Raw genomic sequence first — 21,911 nt, 5'->3', positions numbered from 1 at the left:
TTGTTTGATTTGGAAATTAGAGAGGTGGGAAATAAATATTATATTATATTTTCTTAAAGAGAAGTAAGCATGTAAGAGAGAAGAGACAGGAAGAGCAGTACTGATCGGGAGTAAAGGGGCGCAGGGCAGGCCGCTTTAGGGTAGAGATACCTGACCTGACTTCGCCATGGAAAGTACTTGTTTTCGGTCTTTATGACAACAGATTCCAAAGGAACAGAAGATCATTTATATTTGTTTAACTGTTAAAAGGCCATTGCTGTCATGAGTGAGGCTTTGGCTGGTGGTAGAGGACATGTTCCCCAGGTAAAGACAGCAGATTGACCTGACAGCAGCCCACTGCCATCTTGCAGGTGTGTTTATGCCCCAAGCTTCCTGGCCATGGTCCATTCCATTTACTGGAGCTTAATTAAACAGCAAGTAGTATGTTAAACAGAGAAAAAGAGAGAGAACAAGAGAAAGGGAGAGCACAAGAGAGAAAACAGGAGCATCAAAGGACATGCCTCTAAGCTTTGTTAAGGCCAAGAAAAACCCTGTTTCAGTTGTCAGAGCTTGTTGATGCTGTAAAGAATGGTACATTTTTTTTCCCACCTCTCTCTCTCTCTCTCTCTCCTTCTGCAATATGTGGTTCTGCCTTAGGACAGAAAGTAAAACAGAACGGATGAACAGAGTTCCACTCCATAAATCAGCCGTTCCTCTATCCCAGATCAAAGCTCCGATATGCTTCCTTCCAGCCTACCCGTCCACTTCAGCTGCTTGACGGACAGGTAACATCTGGCCCAAAGAGCTCTTCCCAGAGACCTAGAAAATATCTTCCTCAGAGCTAATCAGGGCTAGAAAGGCTGAGGACCCGAGCACTCACCTTCATCTCTTCAAAGCTTGCACTCTGTAATTGCTTTATTTCCAGGGGCACTTTCTTTGTTTCTCTCGGTCCGTTTAGAGGAGCTGTCTCTCCATTGGCTGGCTCAGCACGCTTGCCTACTATCATTCTTGCTTACATGCACATTGCCGACGTATTTCTGTATTGTGAGAAGAACATTTACTCTTCTGTTGGAAGTAATCGAGTCCAAAAAACCCAGATCCCGCGCTTTGGTTCCCTGGCATGAGCACCTTAATAAAAATGCTTTGAACTACTTAAAATATTGGGGTAGATGGTTAGATGGTTTTTAATCAATAAATCTTTAATGGTTCCCCCGATACTTAAGCCAACCCTTTAAGTTGGCTGTTGGTTCAATACACTAGGTGCATCAATGTATTTGATGAATGTTTGAAGAAAGCATGCAAAGGGTTACACATTGGATGAGGGACAGTTGTATGCAAATGTAGCTGATATGCAAAGTGTGGAGTTGGTGGAGCTCAGTCTCGCTATCTCTGCGGGCACACGTCTAATGCAAAATCCACTCCAAATGCAGACAGGGTACCATCTGCCTTTCCTTTGCGCCACCTGGGCATCCATCAGCACATGTGGTGGTCCATGGAGATGCCAAGCACCTGGTGGATCCCCTACTCCCATAGCCTGACCTTTTTCTGTAGATAAACCGTGCATTGTGCTTGGATGCTGATAACCTGCTTCCTTGTTCCTGACCTGGGCTCATGCAGCAGCAAAGTTGCCTATGACCAGTTCCTCCTTCCAGGTGGACATTCACGTGACACAATGATGTGGTTTGAAGTGCATTAAGGTATAGCTTATTATTACCCCCTGGTGTTACACTACAGTTCCCATTATCCTCTGAGAGCAAAAAACCGGACTATAACTTTTAGAACCAATACTGTAGGAACAGCTGGAGAGCAGCAACGTGCCAGACCTCGACTCATTGTAAAACGGGAGCCTTCCTGTAAACAGGGTCCAAGACATAGGATGTGGAGCTCTGAGTGCACTCCATGGTAACAGGAGAGTACGTGGAGCTTTGTATGCTGGCCCCATCACAAATGGGGAGCGATCCCAGTTTACGAAACATTTCTGGGTAGTATCCAAAGAAATGACCTTTGTTTGAACCCTCAACCCTCCTTTTAATGACTTGTTTGAAGACAGCCTTGAGTCCTGGGCATGGTGTTGTGTTGTGTTGGGGGTGGGGATTGCTAATGGTTTGCAGGCCTCAGAAGGTCTTTGTTGGGGGATAGAGGTAAAATTGCACATTATCCACATTTCGGACAGGGTAGGGTGTTGGTCCTACACCAGCAGTTGTGTCTTAAAAATGTTTCTTGTAGAGCGAAGGTCAAAGTTATTTAGACAAATCAAGCAACAAATGGTAAAACTGGACTAATCACCGTAGAAGTCAAAGAATTTCTCAGCCGATTACTTCGAACGCATCGGCTTTCTCCAGAAAATGCTTGACGAATATGGCGGTAGAAGTTGTGGACGCTCCCAATCAGGGCAAATAATTTAAAAAAGATAAACAGTGGATGTAACCTCGGTCTAGGACAATGAAACATATAAGACTGATTTTCACAATGATCCGCCATTATTTTTCCGGTCCTTCGTGTTCAATAACTTTAATGTTTTATGGCAGACATTCCTTTTTCTATGTTGTAGGGTCAGGGTTGACCTGCATTTATCTCAAACAGTGAAAACCCCTGAATTTCTGGTAACAAAGTGTCCTCAACATCGACCTTCCCAGACAAATGCACGCAATTTTATACAAACGCTCGCAGCCTGTAAACTGGCCCATGTCGCTGCAGTAAAGCTGAGGTTCCAGTAGCGTTTTGAATGTGCGTGCCTTTGGAAACGCGGCCATCTTTTTAATGCGTAGAAGGTGTGGGGCAGGGTCTAAGGGGGTCTGCTTTATACTGGTACCTTATATTTGTTTAACTCAAAACACAGAGGATTAATGGCAACAATTACCAGTTAAGGTAACATGAAAAATTGCAGGCACTCATTCTGGGATTACCATCTAAATTAAATCCAGCCTTAACGGCATGGTGACTTATGGCTCTGCATGTCCTTGTCAAATAGGGGGCTATTACTACCTGCTTTTAGGGAGGGGTGGAGGGGAATGTCCCCTCTGTGCTTAATCCGAAACACATGTTGGTATAAAGAATACACGCCATGCTCCCTCACACTCCTCATGGTAAACCGAAATGGCGCATGCCAGCCCCCTGGGTCCATGTTTATGCGTTGCCCTGAGCACCCTTAACCCTTCACTGCCTAACAGCTGGTAAATCTGTCATTCTCTCCCCACACAATCCTGATAGACCTCTTTGTTTAAAGCCCCAGAGCCTTCAGTTGCTGGTTGGATAGCGAACCATTTCTTGGTCTCACTTCTTCACCTCTTGTGTAAACCAAAGAGATGTTTAATAAACAGATCCTTCCCCCGACCCCGTACGGCCATTCGGCAAGGATCCTGCTCTGGTCACCCTAATGTTACATTCTTTCCCAAAGCACTTTACTGGTTTGAGATAACTGAAGATTGCGTTATCTGTTGATTTCCTGTCTGTAGAACCCTTGTTGATAGTCTCCATCCTGGAAGAATGTATTGTTGGTTTCCATTACCTTTGATGTCCGGTCCAGACAGGCTTATCACCTGGATCTTTTATTATGTATCAGTATATACTACGCTTTCTCTACATTGTGGTTGTATATAAAAGCATAAGCTGTAGATTTTATATATGGAATGATTTGACTGACATAGACTCTGCCTGATGTGCCTTCAGCCTTCTGATTGTTTGACCGCTACTCAAACCCGAGCTGGAGATTGTTTAGGTCATTTTAACTGGTAGTTTGCTTTCTGCCTTTCCTCACTTTTATATCTTCTAATGCCAGCAAGTTGTGCCAGATTTATAAAATTGTGCAGCTTAGGGGCCCCATGTGGCAACAGAGGTCAGCACCAATTGGCACTGACCTGTGTGTGACCCCCCTGGCTTTTAAAGTTTGAGTCAGCAGGAGGTGGTAAGTATGAGGTAGGAGGGGGCCTCACTCCTGGAGCTGGCTCTCTAGCCTCTATAGGACTGGCAATAAAACTTAAGACCGTTTAATGGATGCCACTGCTGACCCAGAGAAGCCACATGAAAACAAAAACGCCTGGACTTCATTTAGGGCCGGGTAGGAGGGGAGCAGGACTATGCTGGGAGATCAGAGAGAGAGGGGGACTTCTGGGCTGCTCCATGGAAATTTACATTTTTATTTGCATCTGAGAAGACTTGTCGTAATTTAAAGCAACGTTTCAGGGCTGCATCTACTTGGGGTTTCCGTTACGCCATCCAAAAGGTTTTTATTCAGGTTTCGTGCCTTTTTCTAGCACTCCGGGCCAATGATGTCTCTGGTGTCTCTCCGGCATGCACTTGCTTGCTAATGTAGGATCTTCATAGCGGCATCCCCAACACGATTACCTAGCTGGCCCGTGTGTTAATTCCGTTAAGTTGTTAATAAATAGAAATTAGGGAGACTTGTAACTTTTACAATCGTTGTGGTGTGTGGACTCTCCTGGCTGGGTTTTTGGGTACATAGGTGGCAGATATGTGAAGTCCATCTTGTGATGGTGGCTTTTAATGTTATGTAACTAACAGGGGTCAGCGACATAAAGGTTTTGTTTGCTCCTCTGTGATATCATTGAGAGATTCCTCAACCTCGTCTCTACAGTGTGAAAACAAACATGAACTTGAAACATCTCCCAAACGTAGGAGGCCATCCATACTGCCCAGAGGCCACAGCATTTCCACAGAGGGAAGACGAAAGGCAGCAGGGGACATCTTAGGAGAAGTCATCAATGCTAACCTCTTTGTATACAATTATGTATAGCTTCAAGTTATAGGAAGCAACAACTTGTAACAGTTTACAAGTTCCCGAGTTCCAACCTCTCATATATGATGAAAGTTTTACTTTTGAATTGCAATATGCACATGGAAGGTGTACCATGCAACTAGTGGTCTTCAAGCATGTTTCTGAAGGTTAATTGGAAGGGGTTTGTGCATCATTTTCTTAGCCTCTTCATGGGAATGTTGCATAAAATAACACATTGTATTTCTCTTGTGTTTCAGGTTCATTAACGCCAGAAGACGAATAGTCCAGCCGATGATTGACCAGTCTAATCGAGCAGGTGAGGTCCCAGGCGGCTTTCTCTCCACGTACTACGAACGGGTTAAGTTTCTGCAGGTCCTGTCAGCCAGAGGTGTATGAAACAGAGAAGGGTTCAATGGGCAGTAAATAAAATGCCTCAGCAAGACATTCTGGGAGACAGTAGAGAAGAGAAGTGGGGGCAATCTCACCCCCTTTTAAATCCCAGCATCCCGCCATAGGGAGCAGCTAATTGGTGCTAATTGGAGATTTCCAGCATGCTCTCGGTACAATTGCAACCCCTCCTCCCACAAACCGCTAATTGGCGCAAAGTACTGGGCCACTAGGAAGCCGTTTAACCCCTCTGTTACCAAAGCAGGTGCTTGCCCCCAATGGAAGGGTTAAATTACTTGTTGCATCCTATGCAAAACCTCCTGGCGGTATAAGGAAGCTGCGTCTATGTGTGTCCCATTGTGCGCATTCATTCACAGCCTATTCACAAGGAGCCCGCCGGCATAATATCCCTGGCTTTTTTAGGTATAGGGTGAGAATGTGTGTGGGGTAATGCCAAGGGGGGGGGGGGTCTTTGGGAAGCATATTTTCCATTAAAAAAAAAAAGTCACACCAATCACATTTAATGACTTGGACTGAAATGGACATTATCATTATAATTTCCCCCTTTTTTCCCACCTTCGTTAATTTACAAACTTTTTAATACTTCCTAATTGCCATTAAAAAAAGCAGGCTGTGTTTTTTTGTGTTTTAATAGGAGCTCACAGCTAAACCCCCCCCTGCCCTTATTCTCACAAACTCTTTTACACTAAAGTGGAATGGGTTCACCCATCCATTAGAATGGCGCCGATTTTTGTCTACGGAAGGAAGGAGCAAAGCATTTTTTGTACATCACATTGCACATTCATTGTATTTGCCAATAATCTTACCTCTTGGAGATGATTTCTCATTCTGCATATGACAATGTTAACGTTTGGTGGCTTCCAAAAATATCTCTTTGAAATGTTTAAGGCATGTGGGGCAGTAATAAAGACCCGGGTGGCTCCTAACGTTAAGTGGGGGCCAAGATGAGTGTAAAGGAGACATGTTCCTCGAGATCCCCACCAAGCCAATGGCAAACAAATCATGGCCTCTCTCCGTGTAGTGTGTAGTTAGTGTCTGGTTTAGTGCTTGTGCGGGTTGATAGCGTGTGTTTCAGTCCTGACACTGGAACCTTTGCTGATTTTCCGGTATGTCTTCTCTCCTTTTTTCCTTCTCTGTGTCCACGTTTGACCACAATCAGGTTTTCTTCTTGATCCTTCAGTGAGCCAAGGAGCAGCGTATAGTCCCGAGGGTCAGCCAATGGGGAGCTTTGTGTTGGATGGTCAACAACACATGGGGATCCGGCCTGCAGGTAAATTTCACGCTTTTGGTGGCGTTCACAGACGTTGCCATGTGACAGGGGCAACATCTGCCTAATGAAACTATTTTAGCATACGCAGAACATAGTTCTTTATCGGCGACATAATATGTTCTGGACATCCTACATATAGTTTAATGCACATTTATGACCTCTGGAGACATATACACATAATTTCATGATTTTAGCATTTTTTTCCAAAATCTGACTCACCTTGAAAAAAAATAAAAATGATTAGAGTTACTATATGGCGACATAATGTGTGGCTCTCTTCGGAAAAACTACGCACAAACATACACGGTAAACGGACTTAAATAGGAATGAGTATTACCGCTGGATAATCCCTGTCCCTCCTATCTGGTGTCTCTTACTACATTCTCTCTCTTTCTAGGGCCTATGAGTGGAATGGGAATGAATATGGGCATGGATGGACAGTGGCATTATATGTAACCGTCACCTTGCACAGCAACGAACAACAAGTAAGTATATCCAGCATCCCACAACATGTGTATACATTATATATACATATGCTATATATATATATATATATATATATATATATATATATATATATATATATATATATACATATACATACACACACACACACACATATATATGTATGTTGCCTTATTATCTCCTAAGATGTGTCTTAATATTGTAAATTCTGGCTGTAAGGGACTAATAATCGGACACTTATGGATAAATGGAATTAGAACTGACATCAATTTCTGCAAATCATAAAGAGTTTAAATTGTTCCATAGTTTTTATATCACGGTAAAGTGCCAGTAGCTGTAGGGATATATTAAGGCAACTCTTAACCCAGCAGCTTGGATAAAACCAACGCCAATGTAGACATGCAGAAAAACAGGGGAAAAGATTTAGTAACCATCTTTTACTCTAACTTTACCAAAAAAAAAAAATACATCACGTGACAAAATCCGGCATTATATATGTGCTTCGGAATGCATTAAGCATCTTAAGGCACTGACTGGCCTTCCTACCTAAGGAAGGCGATCAGATTCCTCCTGTGAAATTACACACATTGAAGGTTAGAAGAGAAGGGGGTTTAGCGTAATTATGCCTTTGACTGATTTGACGCCGCTGATCTTGGGTCCGTGCCCGAATGATACATAGAAACTCTTAATTTGACAGCAGATAAGAACCAGTCGGCCAAATCTAGTCTATCTAAGACGAGACCGAGGACTGATTAAGGTCAAGAAAAAATGGGCAGCTTCCCCATACAAAGACCTTAATTAGTCGTTGATCTCATTTTAGGTGGTAAAAAAATCCCTGACGACTATTTTTGAGATATTTGGTGTGATTTTTACTTCTTTTATTTAAATACGTTGGTATCTGCGGGGAGAGAGGGGCGAGGTAGTCAATAAATGTATTAAAAAGGGAAAGAGATTTTGTGGCAAGTGAATGTAAAGCAACACATTTTTCACTCAGGGCTGAATGGCTGCACTTGGATTAAGAAACCCATTACAGTTTAAAGCTTCAAGTGTTTTGACGTATCTTTTAAAAAAAAAAAAAAAAAAAGAAACGCAGCCTGCCAGCTTCATCCCCTTAGATGAAGGCAGCGGAGCAGACAGAATTGCATATAACATTGAAACTTCTTTGTTTAATGAGGCCGAATATAGGAAGACTTACCTTGATTAAATCATTCTGTATATGTAAATAGAGACCAGCATTTCATAGCCGATCTCATGGGGCTGGCGTGACATCCACTGATGAAGCCAATTTTCCTATCTCTTCTGTCTTTTTACAAATGCGGTCAGGAAACAGAAAGCAATGTTCCCTATAACGGCCACAGAGAAAACATTTTCTCAGCTTGGATAATTCTTAATATAGGCCATATAATTTCTAGCCTATTTAATTACATAACATATTTTATGCTTCATGACCAATTACATTAATAGCCTAATACAGAAGAATATTATCCTCTCTTGATTTGATTACGCAGCCACACAATATGGTATATTTGGTACTTAATTATCATCAGGCATTGAGAAGGCGGCCGGGTTAAAACAAACACAGGGCCAACCATACAGCCTGGGAGATTCGACGGCTTCGGCACGCGTGTTTTTCTGACTCGTCGTCCTCATCATCCCGTTTTTTGGGTCTTTTTAAGTGGAGGTTTTCTAAAGGCTATAAATAGAGGTATATTTGCGTGTCCCATTCTGGGAAATATTGCCAAAAAGAAGCACTGAAAAGACACAGATCACGATAAAATAGGTTTTTGTTTTTTGTTTTTGTTTTTTTACTTAGAAGGCGTGAAATATTTTTGCAGGAATTAAAAATATATTTATTTTTTTTTCAAAAGTAAAATTCATAGAATAATGAAAATATTTAATTAGTTACATCACTGGCATTAACTGTATGCGTTCAAGATAAGTGCGAGTAGCAGCCCATAAATTTATATTACTGACCATCAGCTTAAGTCACAGCTCATGGCCGTGTGTAGAAAGACAGATCAAGCATATAGTTATTGAAATCAAATGACAAATGAATAAAAAGGTTATACAATCATGGACAGTGTGGTGGGGGCATTTTCTGATCATTACTGTGCCCCTTCTCGTTTTATCACCAGATCAATCTCATCTTACTTTACACTATATAAGATTTATTCATAGAGCTCCATAGCGCTATTACGATAGAGAACAGTGGAAATCAAGAATACAATATACCATTTAACAAAAAGATTAACGCACATTAACACATACTGATACATACTGGGCTTGCAAGCGTTCAAATAGCGTATATATATCTATATATATATATATATATCTATATATATATATATATATATATATATATATGCATGGGATAGGCATAAGGACCAATCATAGACCAATATATTTCAGCAAGTATGTCCTGAGTAATATATGTATTTATTGTGTAGATAATTGTGGAAAGTATATGAAAACAAGATCCACACCTGGCCTGTGTGTAAACTAAAAGTAGTGTTAATATTTAAAATTACCATGCAGGACAGAACTCAGCTGCTTATAGCATTTATCTATCAGCATGATGCAGCCACCACTAAAATATGATGGGAAGTTATATTTTGTTGTTTTTATTTCTTTTTAGTAATTTGTATTTGAGGCTTGTGTATTCTAGTAGAGATTAGTGCATTCAAATCAGATTTTCTACATTTTTCTCTTCATTTCTGAACCCATTTAGGATGTTCAATAAAAATATAATTATTGAATATATTGGAGATGTAATTTTTAGTCGTTTATTTTTATTGTCTGGCCATTGTCCGTCTATACCAATGATGTTTTGTCCCTTTTTTCCAGGTCTGCAGGACATGCCAGGGGACTGTCTTTCTCAGGGTGGTCCTATGGGTATCAGTTTGTACAACCAGCTCTCATTCCTCCCAAGTTGTCATCATACCCTCTTTCCTCAAGACATGGACCACCAGTGCCCTACATCAGCCAAGACACCTCATCACGAGCCGTGTACATACACAGAGGATTGGCTCTCCATGGGATGACCATGTCTGCCCAAACCACCTCACCCCTTCTCCCTTAGCACTTGGGAGTCATTTCTTAGACACAACCCCCCAAAAATATAAGGAACCTCAAGGGAAAAGCAAAATGTAAGACTTCTGAACTTTGACCAGTTTTAAAAGTAAAATTCCAGACAGCTGTGATTTTTTTTTTTTTTATTTTATTTTTTTTTTTAAACCAGACGTTTTGTCATTTTTATCAACATACAAACAAAAAAACTAAGGACCAACGAAACAAGACAAGAACACAAATGTGAAAAAAAAAAAAACAACAAGTGGGCCTAGTTAATGCCCGGAAAAGAAAGAAAAACCACAAAGTCCCCTCTGGAAAAGCAGAAAGACTGAAAGATATAACTACTGTAGGATAAAACATAGGAACTAAGTTAACTTGTACATTTCTGTTGATTTAAATAGTTTTAGAAGAGACATAAAAAGATATCCTTGTTTTTTCCACACTATGTGTGTTGTTCCCAAAAGAATGACTGTTTTGGCTCAGCCAGAACCCATCCCTATGGAAAGCTACCGGATTTTATCACTTGTGACCATTGCAGAAGAGCATAGAGCACATCCCGGAAAGACCATGGAGATCCAAGACCTTCTAGGGTGCGAGAAGTGTCTATCTGCCCCTTTGGCACTACAGGACAATTTATTTGGGGGCAGTTATACACACAAGGACAGAGAGAGAGACACTTTTTGTATCCTTGTGATTGATGTGGACACCCCTTTGTATGGATGGAGAGGGGGGGGGGATTCCTGCAATCTGGTCTTTGCACCAAATGAAAAAAAACTGAACTTAATTGTACACTCAAAGACTGGTGAAAGAGTGCGCGTGGAAAAGAGAGAATGTGCGTGTGCCTGCGAAAGTGCGAAGAGAGATTTTGAAGGGAAGACAATACTGTAACAGAATTTGTTCAGAGTTTGTTCTATTAATGTTTCATGTTAGATATTCTATGTGTTACCTCAATTGAAAAAAAAAAAGAATGTTCTCTTAGTAAAACCTGCTGTGGGATTGGTATTGTATGTCCATGGATTATTTCTTTCTCAGCACGTGTTCCTCATTAGAGAAAAATGCTGTTACCTTTAAGCTTTGTCAAAATTTACATTAAAATACTTGTATGAGGACTGTGAGTTTATGTTTAAAGAAAAAAAAAAAAAAAAAAAAAAAGGTGTTACAAAATGCGGTAATAAATATTTCATTTTGGATTTTTTGTGGGGTTCTGTGTGTGCTCTCAATGTGGGATTTGGAGATTTGCTATTACGTCACAATATAGAGAAAAATTAGGCAAAATACGCCACCAAATGGGTCATTAATGATGGAAACCATGGAATATATACATATATAGTAACAAGATACATTATTTAAATTTATATATAATAAATATAATATATATATATATATAGTCGCCTACAAAAGTCTAATGGGATCTAACCTGAAAATTATGGGGGGGGGGGGACAAATAATTAATATTTTAAATTTAGATCTGTGCTCATATCTAAATCACAGATCTTTATGAAAAATAATTAGCAGGTAACAAACTACTATAAGAATGTAAAAATAATACATTACTATATTAATGTTAGAATAATGATTAAAATAGAAATTAAATTATTATATATTATATTTTAAAAATGTATTAAATGTGATAAAATCCTGAAGGGCTTTTATTATTTAGAAATATGTAAATCATAATAAATACAAATGTTTCTATACACAGGATTTTATTATTAGTTTTGTTACATTGTATCCATAGGTTGGAGACATTTCAATTAAATATGAAAAGATTTTCTAAGCAAATTAAAATACTGCAGCGATTTATAATAAAATCGTTGCTGCTAAAACGTATCCAACGAAATATTTATCAAGAAACGGTATTATTGAAGGGCGATCGCGGAATTATTTGTGAATTTCTTGGAGTAAACGGGAATCATTACCGGCTCTACCGGGTGCCTCACTGGTTAATGCTCTAACGCGTTAATGTGTCATTGTCCAGTAGCGAAAGGGTTAGTGCTGGGGGGGTGAATGGTGGAGAATTCAAACCCCCCCCCAGCTGATGATTAAATCATCTAATAAAAAAATAAGTATAAAAAAATATAAAATAAATCGTTACAATATCTGCAGATCGGTGTGGTAAATAAGCAGCGTTTTATTTCATGATCGCATTTAACGGTAAACGAGCCGAACAACATCCCGGCCCGATATTCGTTGCCGGTGAATGAATCAGTCCGCTATTTTAATAAATGACCGTTATACTCGCACAGCGCCGCGCATACCGTAGCGCTGTCACAATACATCATTCCCATAAACGGATAATGCACGCGGGGGCACAAGCAGAAGAGAACCCCAGGCGCTTACACTCTAATTTAGTGAATTTCTGTTTGCACAAGGCGATTTATCTGTGGTGCTTTTAATGTTCATTTACACTCTATCTATATTATATATATTATCTGTGTAGTACACATATTTAATTATATCGCTATAGCTATAAAATTATGTTTTTGCGATTATATATATATATATATATATATATATATATATATATATATATATATATCTCTATATATTTTATCTGTGTAATTATATGCAGGCTGGAGCACAAGCAGAAGAGAACCCCAGGCGCTTACACTCTAATTTAGTGAATTTCTATTTGTACGAGGTGGTTTATCTGTGGTGCATTAAATGTTCAATTACACTCGTATATATATATAAATAAATAAAAACAAACATATTTAATTAGATCTCTATAGCTCTAAAAATTATGTTTTACATATAAACATACATATATATATATATAATATATTATAAATATTATTTGTGTAATTATTTCTCTATAGCTATAAACAAATTACATAATATATATATTCACATACACAGATAATATATATTTTATATATGTAGTACACACATGTATTTATAACTATATATGTATATATAAACACGCATAGATAGAGGGATAGATATATGTGTGTATGGATGAGGGGCAGATGTTGGTGTCTATAGAATGTATAGGGTGGGTGGGTGGGCTGTATAGAAGGCGCAGTGATTTTAATATTAATAGTGGTGGAGAGGGGGGAGCGCAGGCTGCCTCTGACAGGGATGATGGATGATCTCGCCGGCTTCTCATTTCCCAGCCCCGGCCCCTCAGTCACCGGAGCTGAAGCCTCAGAACAAGAAAGAAAATAAACAAACACCCCTCGGCCTCCGCCATCGATTTCTGAATCATTAGGAATCAATTACTACTCTCAATATCTCTTATTTTACTGAAATCAAATATTCACATGATGGAGAGACTGGAGAGGCCTCTTCTTACTGGAAATTCCTTCCCAGCAAAAAGCTTTTTAGATTGTTTTCTGCTCAGCAGTGTAACCTTGAAGCCATCCCTGGGTGTATAGGTAGCAGCACATACCAGGAATAATTGCATTTATTCCGCCCCGGTTTGTAACTAATGACCTTTGCATTCCAGGCAGTTTACTTAGCAGGGATGGGGGGTTAACATGGTAGATCCATTGATGTGAATACAACTACCACTGCTGGGAGAAGGGACACAGTATGCACTACCCACAGGGTCTGGGCATAAAGGTGAGCACGGGAGAGCAAGGGTTAAACCGAATCTTTGTGTAGTGGTTTCTATGGTGACCATGGATCCGTGGGAGGGTCAGCACTAGATGCCCCAGAGAAGAAAAAAATACCCCAGCCAAGATCATTTATCAACGTCACCCACATAATGATCCTCTCCGCAGCCTTCTATTGATGGGGATAATTGCATTAGTCAGGAGTGAGTGATCAATGAGAACAGAACCATGGAGATCCCCCCACCCCGTGTGCCCCCCAAATGTGCTGGGGAGGAACAAAAAGCAGTTACCGGTCCCTTAGAAGGAGAGAAAGAAAGATCAAGACACTGCAGCCCTGAATTATCTCAACAGCCCCAGATCCCTTTCCCCCTCTCTGGAAATCAGCAGTGACTCCAGAACTGGACTCCTACCAGCTCCAGAACCAGAACCCTGAGTTATCACACAGCATGAACTATTATTGTTAATAATAATAATAATAATAATAATAATAATAATAATAATAATAAATAATATTGTCTCCAGAAAGCTGCAGTCACCCTGCGTCTGCCCCAGAACCAGCGACTTTTGCTGCCACAATTGTTTATATAGCCTTATAAACCCCCATCATCTCTGGGGGTCACAGAACCAGCTGCCCCCACATGGCATTGATAGCCTCCAAAGCTTACAATCTAATGTAAGATAGAAACTGATCAGTAAGCTGAGTTTTAATAAGCCCCCAGGACCCCCTCCTGCACCATCACAAACACCAATGGTGGGATCTGGAGCCCATCACGTTTTAAGGAAGATATTTAAACTAATGTTAGTTAACGATTCGATCATAACCAGGATCTTCATCAGAGAAAACCGCAAAACATGAAACTGTGACGTATCTGGATTTAAATTTCAACACAACTTCCCATAAAACACGAGATAACCCAACATATCACCCAGAACATATCAAGACATATTCGCTGATGTTTTAGGAACATCCTATATGCTGAATTATGGTAACAAATTAATAACGTAATGATTTAAAACTTATATATGTTTGACATTTTCCTAAAATTAGTATTTTTGATCTAATTTTTGTGTATTTTGTTTTAGACTCAGGTCTTAAAATAATGTGAAATAATTAGGATACAAAACGCTGGATTCTGCTAAACAGACACATTAAATATATTTACCAAAAGTATAATAAAAATTATTATTATTAATTATTGTAAATGTGTGTTTAGTATACAATCTTTTTAAAGTGTGACGTAACACATTCATTAGGACAATTAATTAAAATAAATTGTGGGACAATTAATTAAAGCTCCTGGGGAGGAAGTTTTTCTGGACAGATTACAGTTACAGTTACACCGATGATCTATACTGTGCCTTAATATATATATATATTATAAATAAAATGTATCTTAGATGAAACTCGACTCGTTTTACGTCGGACCTTTTAGTAAAAGGAGGTTCTCTCTACTAAGGGTGTCTTGATTCCTTATCTACAGTCATGAGGTATGTAAGGGGTTAATACGAGCACTCACACTCTAGTGCCCTGATTAATGAGTGGGGGGGCCTTTGCTAGGGGTTCTTCTGGATTAGAGTCCCTCGCATACCCCAGTGATGATCTCGCTAATGTCTAATAGGAATGCCAATGACCTAATACTTACAAATATGATGCAGTATAGTTTACAAAGATCTGCCCCCCCCCTGACATTTTACGGCAGGTAGAAAGTGCTCTTCAACATAAAATCAGCCACAAGCTTTCATTTGGAGTCCAGAGACGGATCTGATCATTTCTTATTAGTTTCCAATCTCTAATTCGGAGTGGGAGGCTCGCAGCATCTGCACCACTTTCTGGGTCAGGGACAGGCTGCCTCCATTAACCCCTTCCTCGCCACATACACAACCTGTGCAGGTGAGTTTCTGGAAGCGGTTTCTGGTGGGGAATTGCCGATTTTTAGGGTCTGAAAATATACGATCCCTAATAATAAAAAAAGGAATAATAATAACAACAACAACAACAACAACAACAGTGACAACTTGCCAGCGGAGGAATAACAGCTACCTGCAATAACGGAGCCTTTTTATTATTATTAAAAACACCCTGATCATTTTTTCGATTACCTTTAATGATTTAACAGTGATTGTGAGGGTCTATGGGGGCAAATAGGACAGGAGTAAAGGGGTATAAATCATATCAATTTATTTATCTTTCTTGCGCTTGCAGAATTCAAAATGACACTTTATTGGGTATAATGGCAGAAACCCCATGACTGAGTGTGACTCTATGTGACTCCATGTGACTTTGTGTGTCTACCACCCCCACTGACCTGCTCATCTTCTGGGCTCAAGCAACATTCCTTGAAAGCAGAGAAAAAGCTTACAATCTAACACCGAACAATGAAAATAAAAGATCAAATCATTCTACCTTTAGAACCCCATCGGTACTTCATACCTTCATACTTCAAGTCAGTTATATTTATGTTTATAATAATATATTATGGTTTATACATAGTAAGGAGAGGCTGGGGCAGGGTATTACCTGAGAAATAGAAATTGAATCAGGGTTTAATATCTTCCCCTCACCTTACATCAAGCGACTTATATAAACTTTAGTACACGTTATATTTTAAGCTCACGCGTGTTTATTCATCTGTGGTGTCTTCTTGTATCTGATTTCTGTACGTGTGACACAGTCACCTAGAATACTGTTGGCAGTCCCGTTAAGACTCGAGCTGGAAGCCAGACACAACCTGCGAGCTCCCCCTGCCGGTCACACCGGGGAGGTGACACCGGCGGCCGCTTTGCGCAGAGGTAGTTTATCCAACTTTCTCACCAAGCAACAGAAAACAACAATAAAGCGGCCCCGGGATAAACGGAGACCGATACAGGGTGGGCCCAGCTGCCCCCAAACCGCACTGCCTCCCACCCCGTATACCGATCATACCCCTTGGTTGATGCTTTTAACTCTAGAATTGCCACAATGGCTGGGGGACTCCTTGCATCCAGCCTTGGCGATCAAATCGTGCAGACTTCAAACAAGAGGGAATCCTAATAGACTGCAAGCCTAATCATGACTGCCTGAGCATAATGAGAGCTGTAGTCCACAGCAGCTGGTGTGTAGAAGTTGATTCTGCTTGTCTGCTTATTTATAGATCTAGTCTGCTAGTCTATTAGCAAACAACTGCCCCGCTGATCCCCTAAATGCCCCATCACAGACCCCACTTATTATTGCACCTTCTCTAACCCCCACTTTAACACATTGTTAAAATGTTACCCCTTTTTCTACCAATTAACCCCATGCTGTCCGCATGATTACAAGGGTCACAGTGCTTTCTGCAAATAACCACAGTTTAGATGATAATTTCCCACCGTGACATTTTTTTTTTTAATTTTCAAAATTAAACAAATCAGGGTTTTTACCCTTCTAGTTCTGAAAGGGTTAATATAAGGGACAGTTATGTCACACTGAGCGTGTACAGGAATGTTAAATACACACAAATACACAGCACCGGGGGATAATCTTCACGGAGCAAATATAATGGCGAGAATCGGGAAATTATTCTTGTAAATTGTGATTTTTTGATAATTTTTTTTAAATGTATTATTGTGAAGTTAGGAATTATGTGAAATAAAATGATGTCATCACCCGCCCCTATTGAACTCACACAAGCAGCCGGCAAAGTGAAGTGGAGCAAGACACTGGTTTAAAGCATAAATCAGGACTGGTTATACTGGGAGCTGCTGGGAACTGTACAGAGCTCACTGGGTGACACCCTATGGGGCAGACAGGCTGGGATCTGAATGGGGCGAAAATACATTTATTATTCAATAAATATACAGTGCAATAAATATACATATCAGTGTAATAAAAAAATACGGTATAATATATACAGGGCAATATACACATACAGTATCATAATTATATATATATATAGTGTAATCATATACAACGCAATAAATATACATACACAGTGCAGTATATATATTATATACAACGCAATAAATATAATCAATATTCGGTAAATATATACAACGCAATAAATATAAAATGCAATAACTATACAATAAATACAACATACTATAAATAGTAAATACTACAAATATAAAACACACAATACAATACCGCATGAATATAAAACACTGAACAGACCCTGCAAAGTGTATTATTTATAATGCTTTATTTCACTAGGAATCCTGGCTGTTTGTTTCTGATTTTGTTCCTAATTTTAGCTCTTGGGGTGAATGAGACATTTAATATTTTAAATGACAATTGTGCAAACACTAATATATATAAATATATAGATTCCAAAAATAGTTGCCGGCACTCATGGGACTTGGTTTCAATAAATCTCTCAAAGCTCTGTGTTACAAGTCAACGTTTCAGTCTTTTATTTTCAGACTTTCATCAGGACATATATATATACACACACACACTAATATGTTCCAATTACTTCTTATATTAAATGCTTCCTTATACATACATATATATGTGCATTTAATGATTAGTTATACTATATTTCCATGGAAAGTGCCCTAACTTGCAATCTGTCGGTACTCACGGTAAGCCCCGGTATTTAGGCTCCGTTTGTGGGTGTTAAACCCATTATCCGGATTTAATGTTTTCTATACCCAAACCCCATATAAACAGAAATATTTACAGATTAATACACACACATATATATGTGTACAGACATAGGCGGCTCTCCCCGCGGGCGGTGTACTCAGCTCCGTGCCCCGTGTGCCGTGCCGGTGCTCGGTCTCTGTGCCGTTACCGTCGGGCCGGTGGACGCTCAGCACCGGGTGGTCTGGATGCAGCGGCTCCGCTCAGCTCCGGCACCGAACACTCCGGGCAGAGACCGGCCGCTCCGGGGAAATATTCTGAACAAACGCGGACACACCGTATACACAACACACGCGCACAGTATACATTAATGCACACGTGTCAATGTATAGAACGTACACATTGTGTATAAAACCTGCGCTTATAACATGTGTGCATATAACTTGCTACTCCTTTAGTCTCTTTTTATCATACATTATAAAAAACATTATATATAACAGACATGATTCAACAGACAGTGCCATATAGAATGTGTACGTTTTAAATTATATACATTAACTCAAAAGTATCCATATTACTGATGTGTGTGCACAAAAACATATAAACATATAGAATAGAAGTGTTTCATATATGATGCACAATGTGTCTGTAACACCTATGATCTATATGTACCCAAACATTTCTCTCTTTCATATTTATTTTAATAGTTATTTATATAGAGAGTTATACGTATATACACACATATATACTAATATATGTATTTATAATTTATACATACATATATATACACACACATATAACCTGTACATAGGACATAGGACATGCTTCTTTCTAGAATGACCCCATGATATTGGTAGCATTGCGAGTATTACATGTTGTTATGTTAAGAGGAGACGCAACTTTTAGAGTTAAAAAGTGAAATTAATGTATATGGTCAGGGCACTTGGATAGAGGAACGTATAGATCGGAAATGCAGAAATCTTCCATCCATTATAGCACCTGGCTGGGCCACCTGCGATCACCAACGTGTAGCCAAACTCTGCCATTGTTGGGTTGTGCAATAAAATTGTTCTAAAATTGTCACTTTAATGTGTATTTTATCAAACGACAAAGAACTGGATTACGGAGAGGTGAGGAGGAGGCCGGGTCCGTGTCCTATACGTGTACCGTATAGAATACCTCGCTCCATTTACATTATATGACAAAAAGACCAGGCCTTTTTTGGGGGCACAGCACTCATTGACCCTTTCATTAGGTCTAGATACTGTGTTCTGTTTACAATCTACGCTGCTGAATTTAACAGTTTTCTAACCCAATGCAGTGTTAGGAACACAATAAAAATACAAAATACCACGTAATTGCCAAAAAAACCCCAAATTCTTTAATCCTGTAAAATGCTTCCTCATTCCTAATTTTTGCTGAGCGCTTAATTGTCACATGACGTAATGACAGGGACTGATAGGCTGTTGCCATGGAAACAGAAAAAATTCTTAAAAGTCTTAGTATTGTTTATACGCGATTAACCCTAAATAAAACACAGTTGACATCTTGACAAGTTACGCTTTATCTAAGTGGAATTGCATTTTTCTACTAATGGGAAATCAAGCCGCCATTTTTAAAGTTAGAGCCCTACCTGTCAAGATGGGTTATATACACTAGAGACACGAGCCAGTGCAGATACACATGTTTTAGTTGTGCCCATGCATATGATATTTCTTTAGTGAATACAGATAGCAGTAGGTTAAGTAATTCTTAGTACTGGTTTTACCATTATTTACCAGAATTTTATGAATGCATTTCAAAGCCTTGCCCATTCCCCTGGCACTTAAAGGGTCAGCTGTTTAAATCTCCCACTTACATACAGGTGCTGGCATTTACTGTCACTTCTAAGAATTCAAGTATTACATTGTGCTTCTGAGCACGACCCTCATTAGCTAATGTATTACCCAATGCTAGGGTTAGGGTGTACGTGCGTATGTATGTGTGAACATATGTACTGTATGAAGCACTGAGTAAACTGTTGGCGCTATAGAAATAAAAGATAATATATAAGTGGGGAGCTAGTAAAATAGGTTTGAAATGGAGAATAAGGCAAATTCAATGGGAATTGTCACCATGATTCTCATTGGTGGGTATTAATTGTAATTACTGCTCGTTAAGCCACATATGTTGGAATGTTATGGGCGAACCATTATGGGATCTTCCAGTTTAGCGTGTGTAACGAGAACTGGTTAGTGTGGATTCCAGTACGAGCTCCATGATGGTAACACGTCGAGGATATTCCCGCGTTACTCATTTGCAGATGAAAAACGTGCCACCGATTTAGAGACAACTGCGAGCAACAGCTTTTATGACAAGTGCGATTCGAAAATACCTACGTTCAGCAAAAAAAATTATTCCAGAAAAAAAATGCTTTCTGGGAAGACTCTGAATCTGCGGTCTTGAGTTTACTTTCTTTATTTTACTTCTTTTCTATGAAGCCCAAGGGTGAACACCGGGGCACCAAGTTATAGGGGCCACAGCTGATATCCGGTCCCCGGTCTGCAGCCTCTCTAAATTAATCCAGGGTAGAAAGTCAAAAAGTGACTCAAAGATTTGACTTTTTAACTACATACCAAGCAGTACTAAATTCAGCTGTTGTGATTTAACTCTACGGTATCTGCCGGCGCTATGCTCCATGCGCTGTATCACACAGGGTCACCTGGGGAACGGGGCAACTTGGCACGTGTCAGCTCTGAACATATGTAAGGGGCTCACAGACTCCAAGGTTTCTAGCTTTTAAACTATAGGAGATACGTTTTTTTTATATAGTTTCGCCGTACTCGCAATTCTTCCCAATTTTATTCCGCTTAAAAAGTTGCACGTGTACTAAAATAAAAAAAATAGAGAAAAAATAAATTAAATACACAATGTGCTACATTTTTCCGCGACTTTGGTTTTAAATTATTCATGCATATTCCACACGTCTACGCGAGTTTGTATGCGCATATATAATTTATAATCAATGGGCAGACATATATAGGTGAAGGTTATTGTACATAATTATCCCGTCATTACCCCACAGTGGATATTAACAGTTTTGCTGTCAGATTGGACAAGCGATATTTGTCAGTTATTAAATGGAATATAAAATCATTGCACATAGGAGAAGCTGGCCAGTTTGAGTCGCGTGGAGGGCGTGTTGTACATTTGAATATCTTCCAGGAGTTCAGGGGTTAAATGTATTTTTGGGGCAGAACTTCAGAACATGCCGGTACTTAATTACTAAGTGAAAAAAAATAATCTGACACACAAAACAGAAAAAAAAGGTTAAATATGTATATTTTACGGGGAAATCAGCCTGCAGGACACGTGCTAGAGGAAGATGTTAAAATTATTATATATTTTCTAATTCTATTCCTCAAAGCAAGAAAACCTCCTGAAATTAAAGGAAGAATGAAAAAAAGTTGGGATCAAAAAGTATGTGATCTGTAAAGAATCGCGTTATATGTTCTGCTCGTCCATTACAGAGAAAACGAAAAGATTAAAAAACTAGGAAAAAAAATGAATAAAAAGTCCCAAAAAAGTCTTTTATCCAGTGCCTTTATATTAAATATCCAAGCTATTATATGCACTTTCCCCATTGTACAGAGCTGCAGAATATGATGGCGCTATATAAATCAATAAATAATAATACATTTCTATTATATATCATTAGGAGACAAACTATTTCTTAGTAATTAGATTTGCTGCGTTCCGCTAGAACCTTTTAAGATCATTACGGATATTACCACAGGGGATATTAATTCCCAGGCTGACCCAATTTCAGAATTATGCCAAGAGAAAAACTGTTTAAACATTAAAATGTTTTCGTAACACCCCATTATCTGTACCGCAGAATATTACGCT

The 21,911-nt window shown here is 39.3% G+C and overlaps 1 protein-coding gene across 6 annotated transcripts in view; it reads left to right on the top strand.

Moving 5' to 3' along the window:
- Positions 1-6,848, top strand: part of LOC149284047 (homeobox protein Meis2-like) — a 79,357-nt gene extending 72,509 nt beyond the window's left edge. For 4 of the 6 annotated variants that reach the window (XM_089497261.1, XM_089497264.1, XM_089497263.1 and 1 more), the window contains 3 exons: positions 4,972-5,030; positions 6,303-6,392; positions 6,790-6,848. In XM_089497261.1, the coding sequence (XP_089353387.1) occupies positions 4,972-5,030; positions 6,303-6,392; positions 6,790-6,848 (208 nt within the window). Of the gene's footprint in view, positions 1-4,971; positions 5,031-6,281; positions 6,393-6,789 lie in introns of all 6 variants that reach the window. The other 2 variants (XM_089497258.1, XM_089497259.1) reach the window with 1 other exon arrangement.
- The last annotated feature ends 15,063 nt before the right edge of the window (positions 6,849-21,911 follow it).

The sequence above is a fragment of the Sceloporus occidentalis genome, unplaced genomic scaffold (genome assembly GCF_023333645.1).
Source record: "Sceloporus occidentalis isolate IW3139 unplaced genomic scaffold, rSceOcc1.0.p SCAF_100, whole genome shotgun sequence".
NCBI classification, from domain to species: Eukaryota; Metazoa; Chordata; class Lepidosauria; order Squamata; family Phrynosomatidae; genus Sceloporus; species Sceloporus occidentalis.
This window is presented reverse-complemented; position numbering and strand designations above follow the sequence as displayed.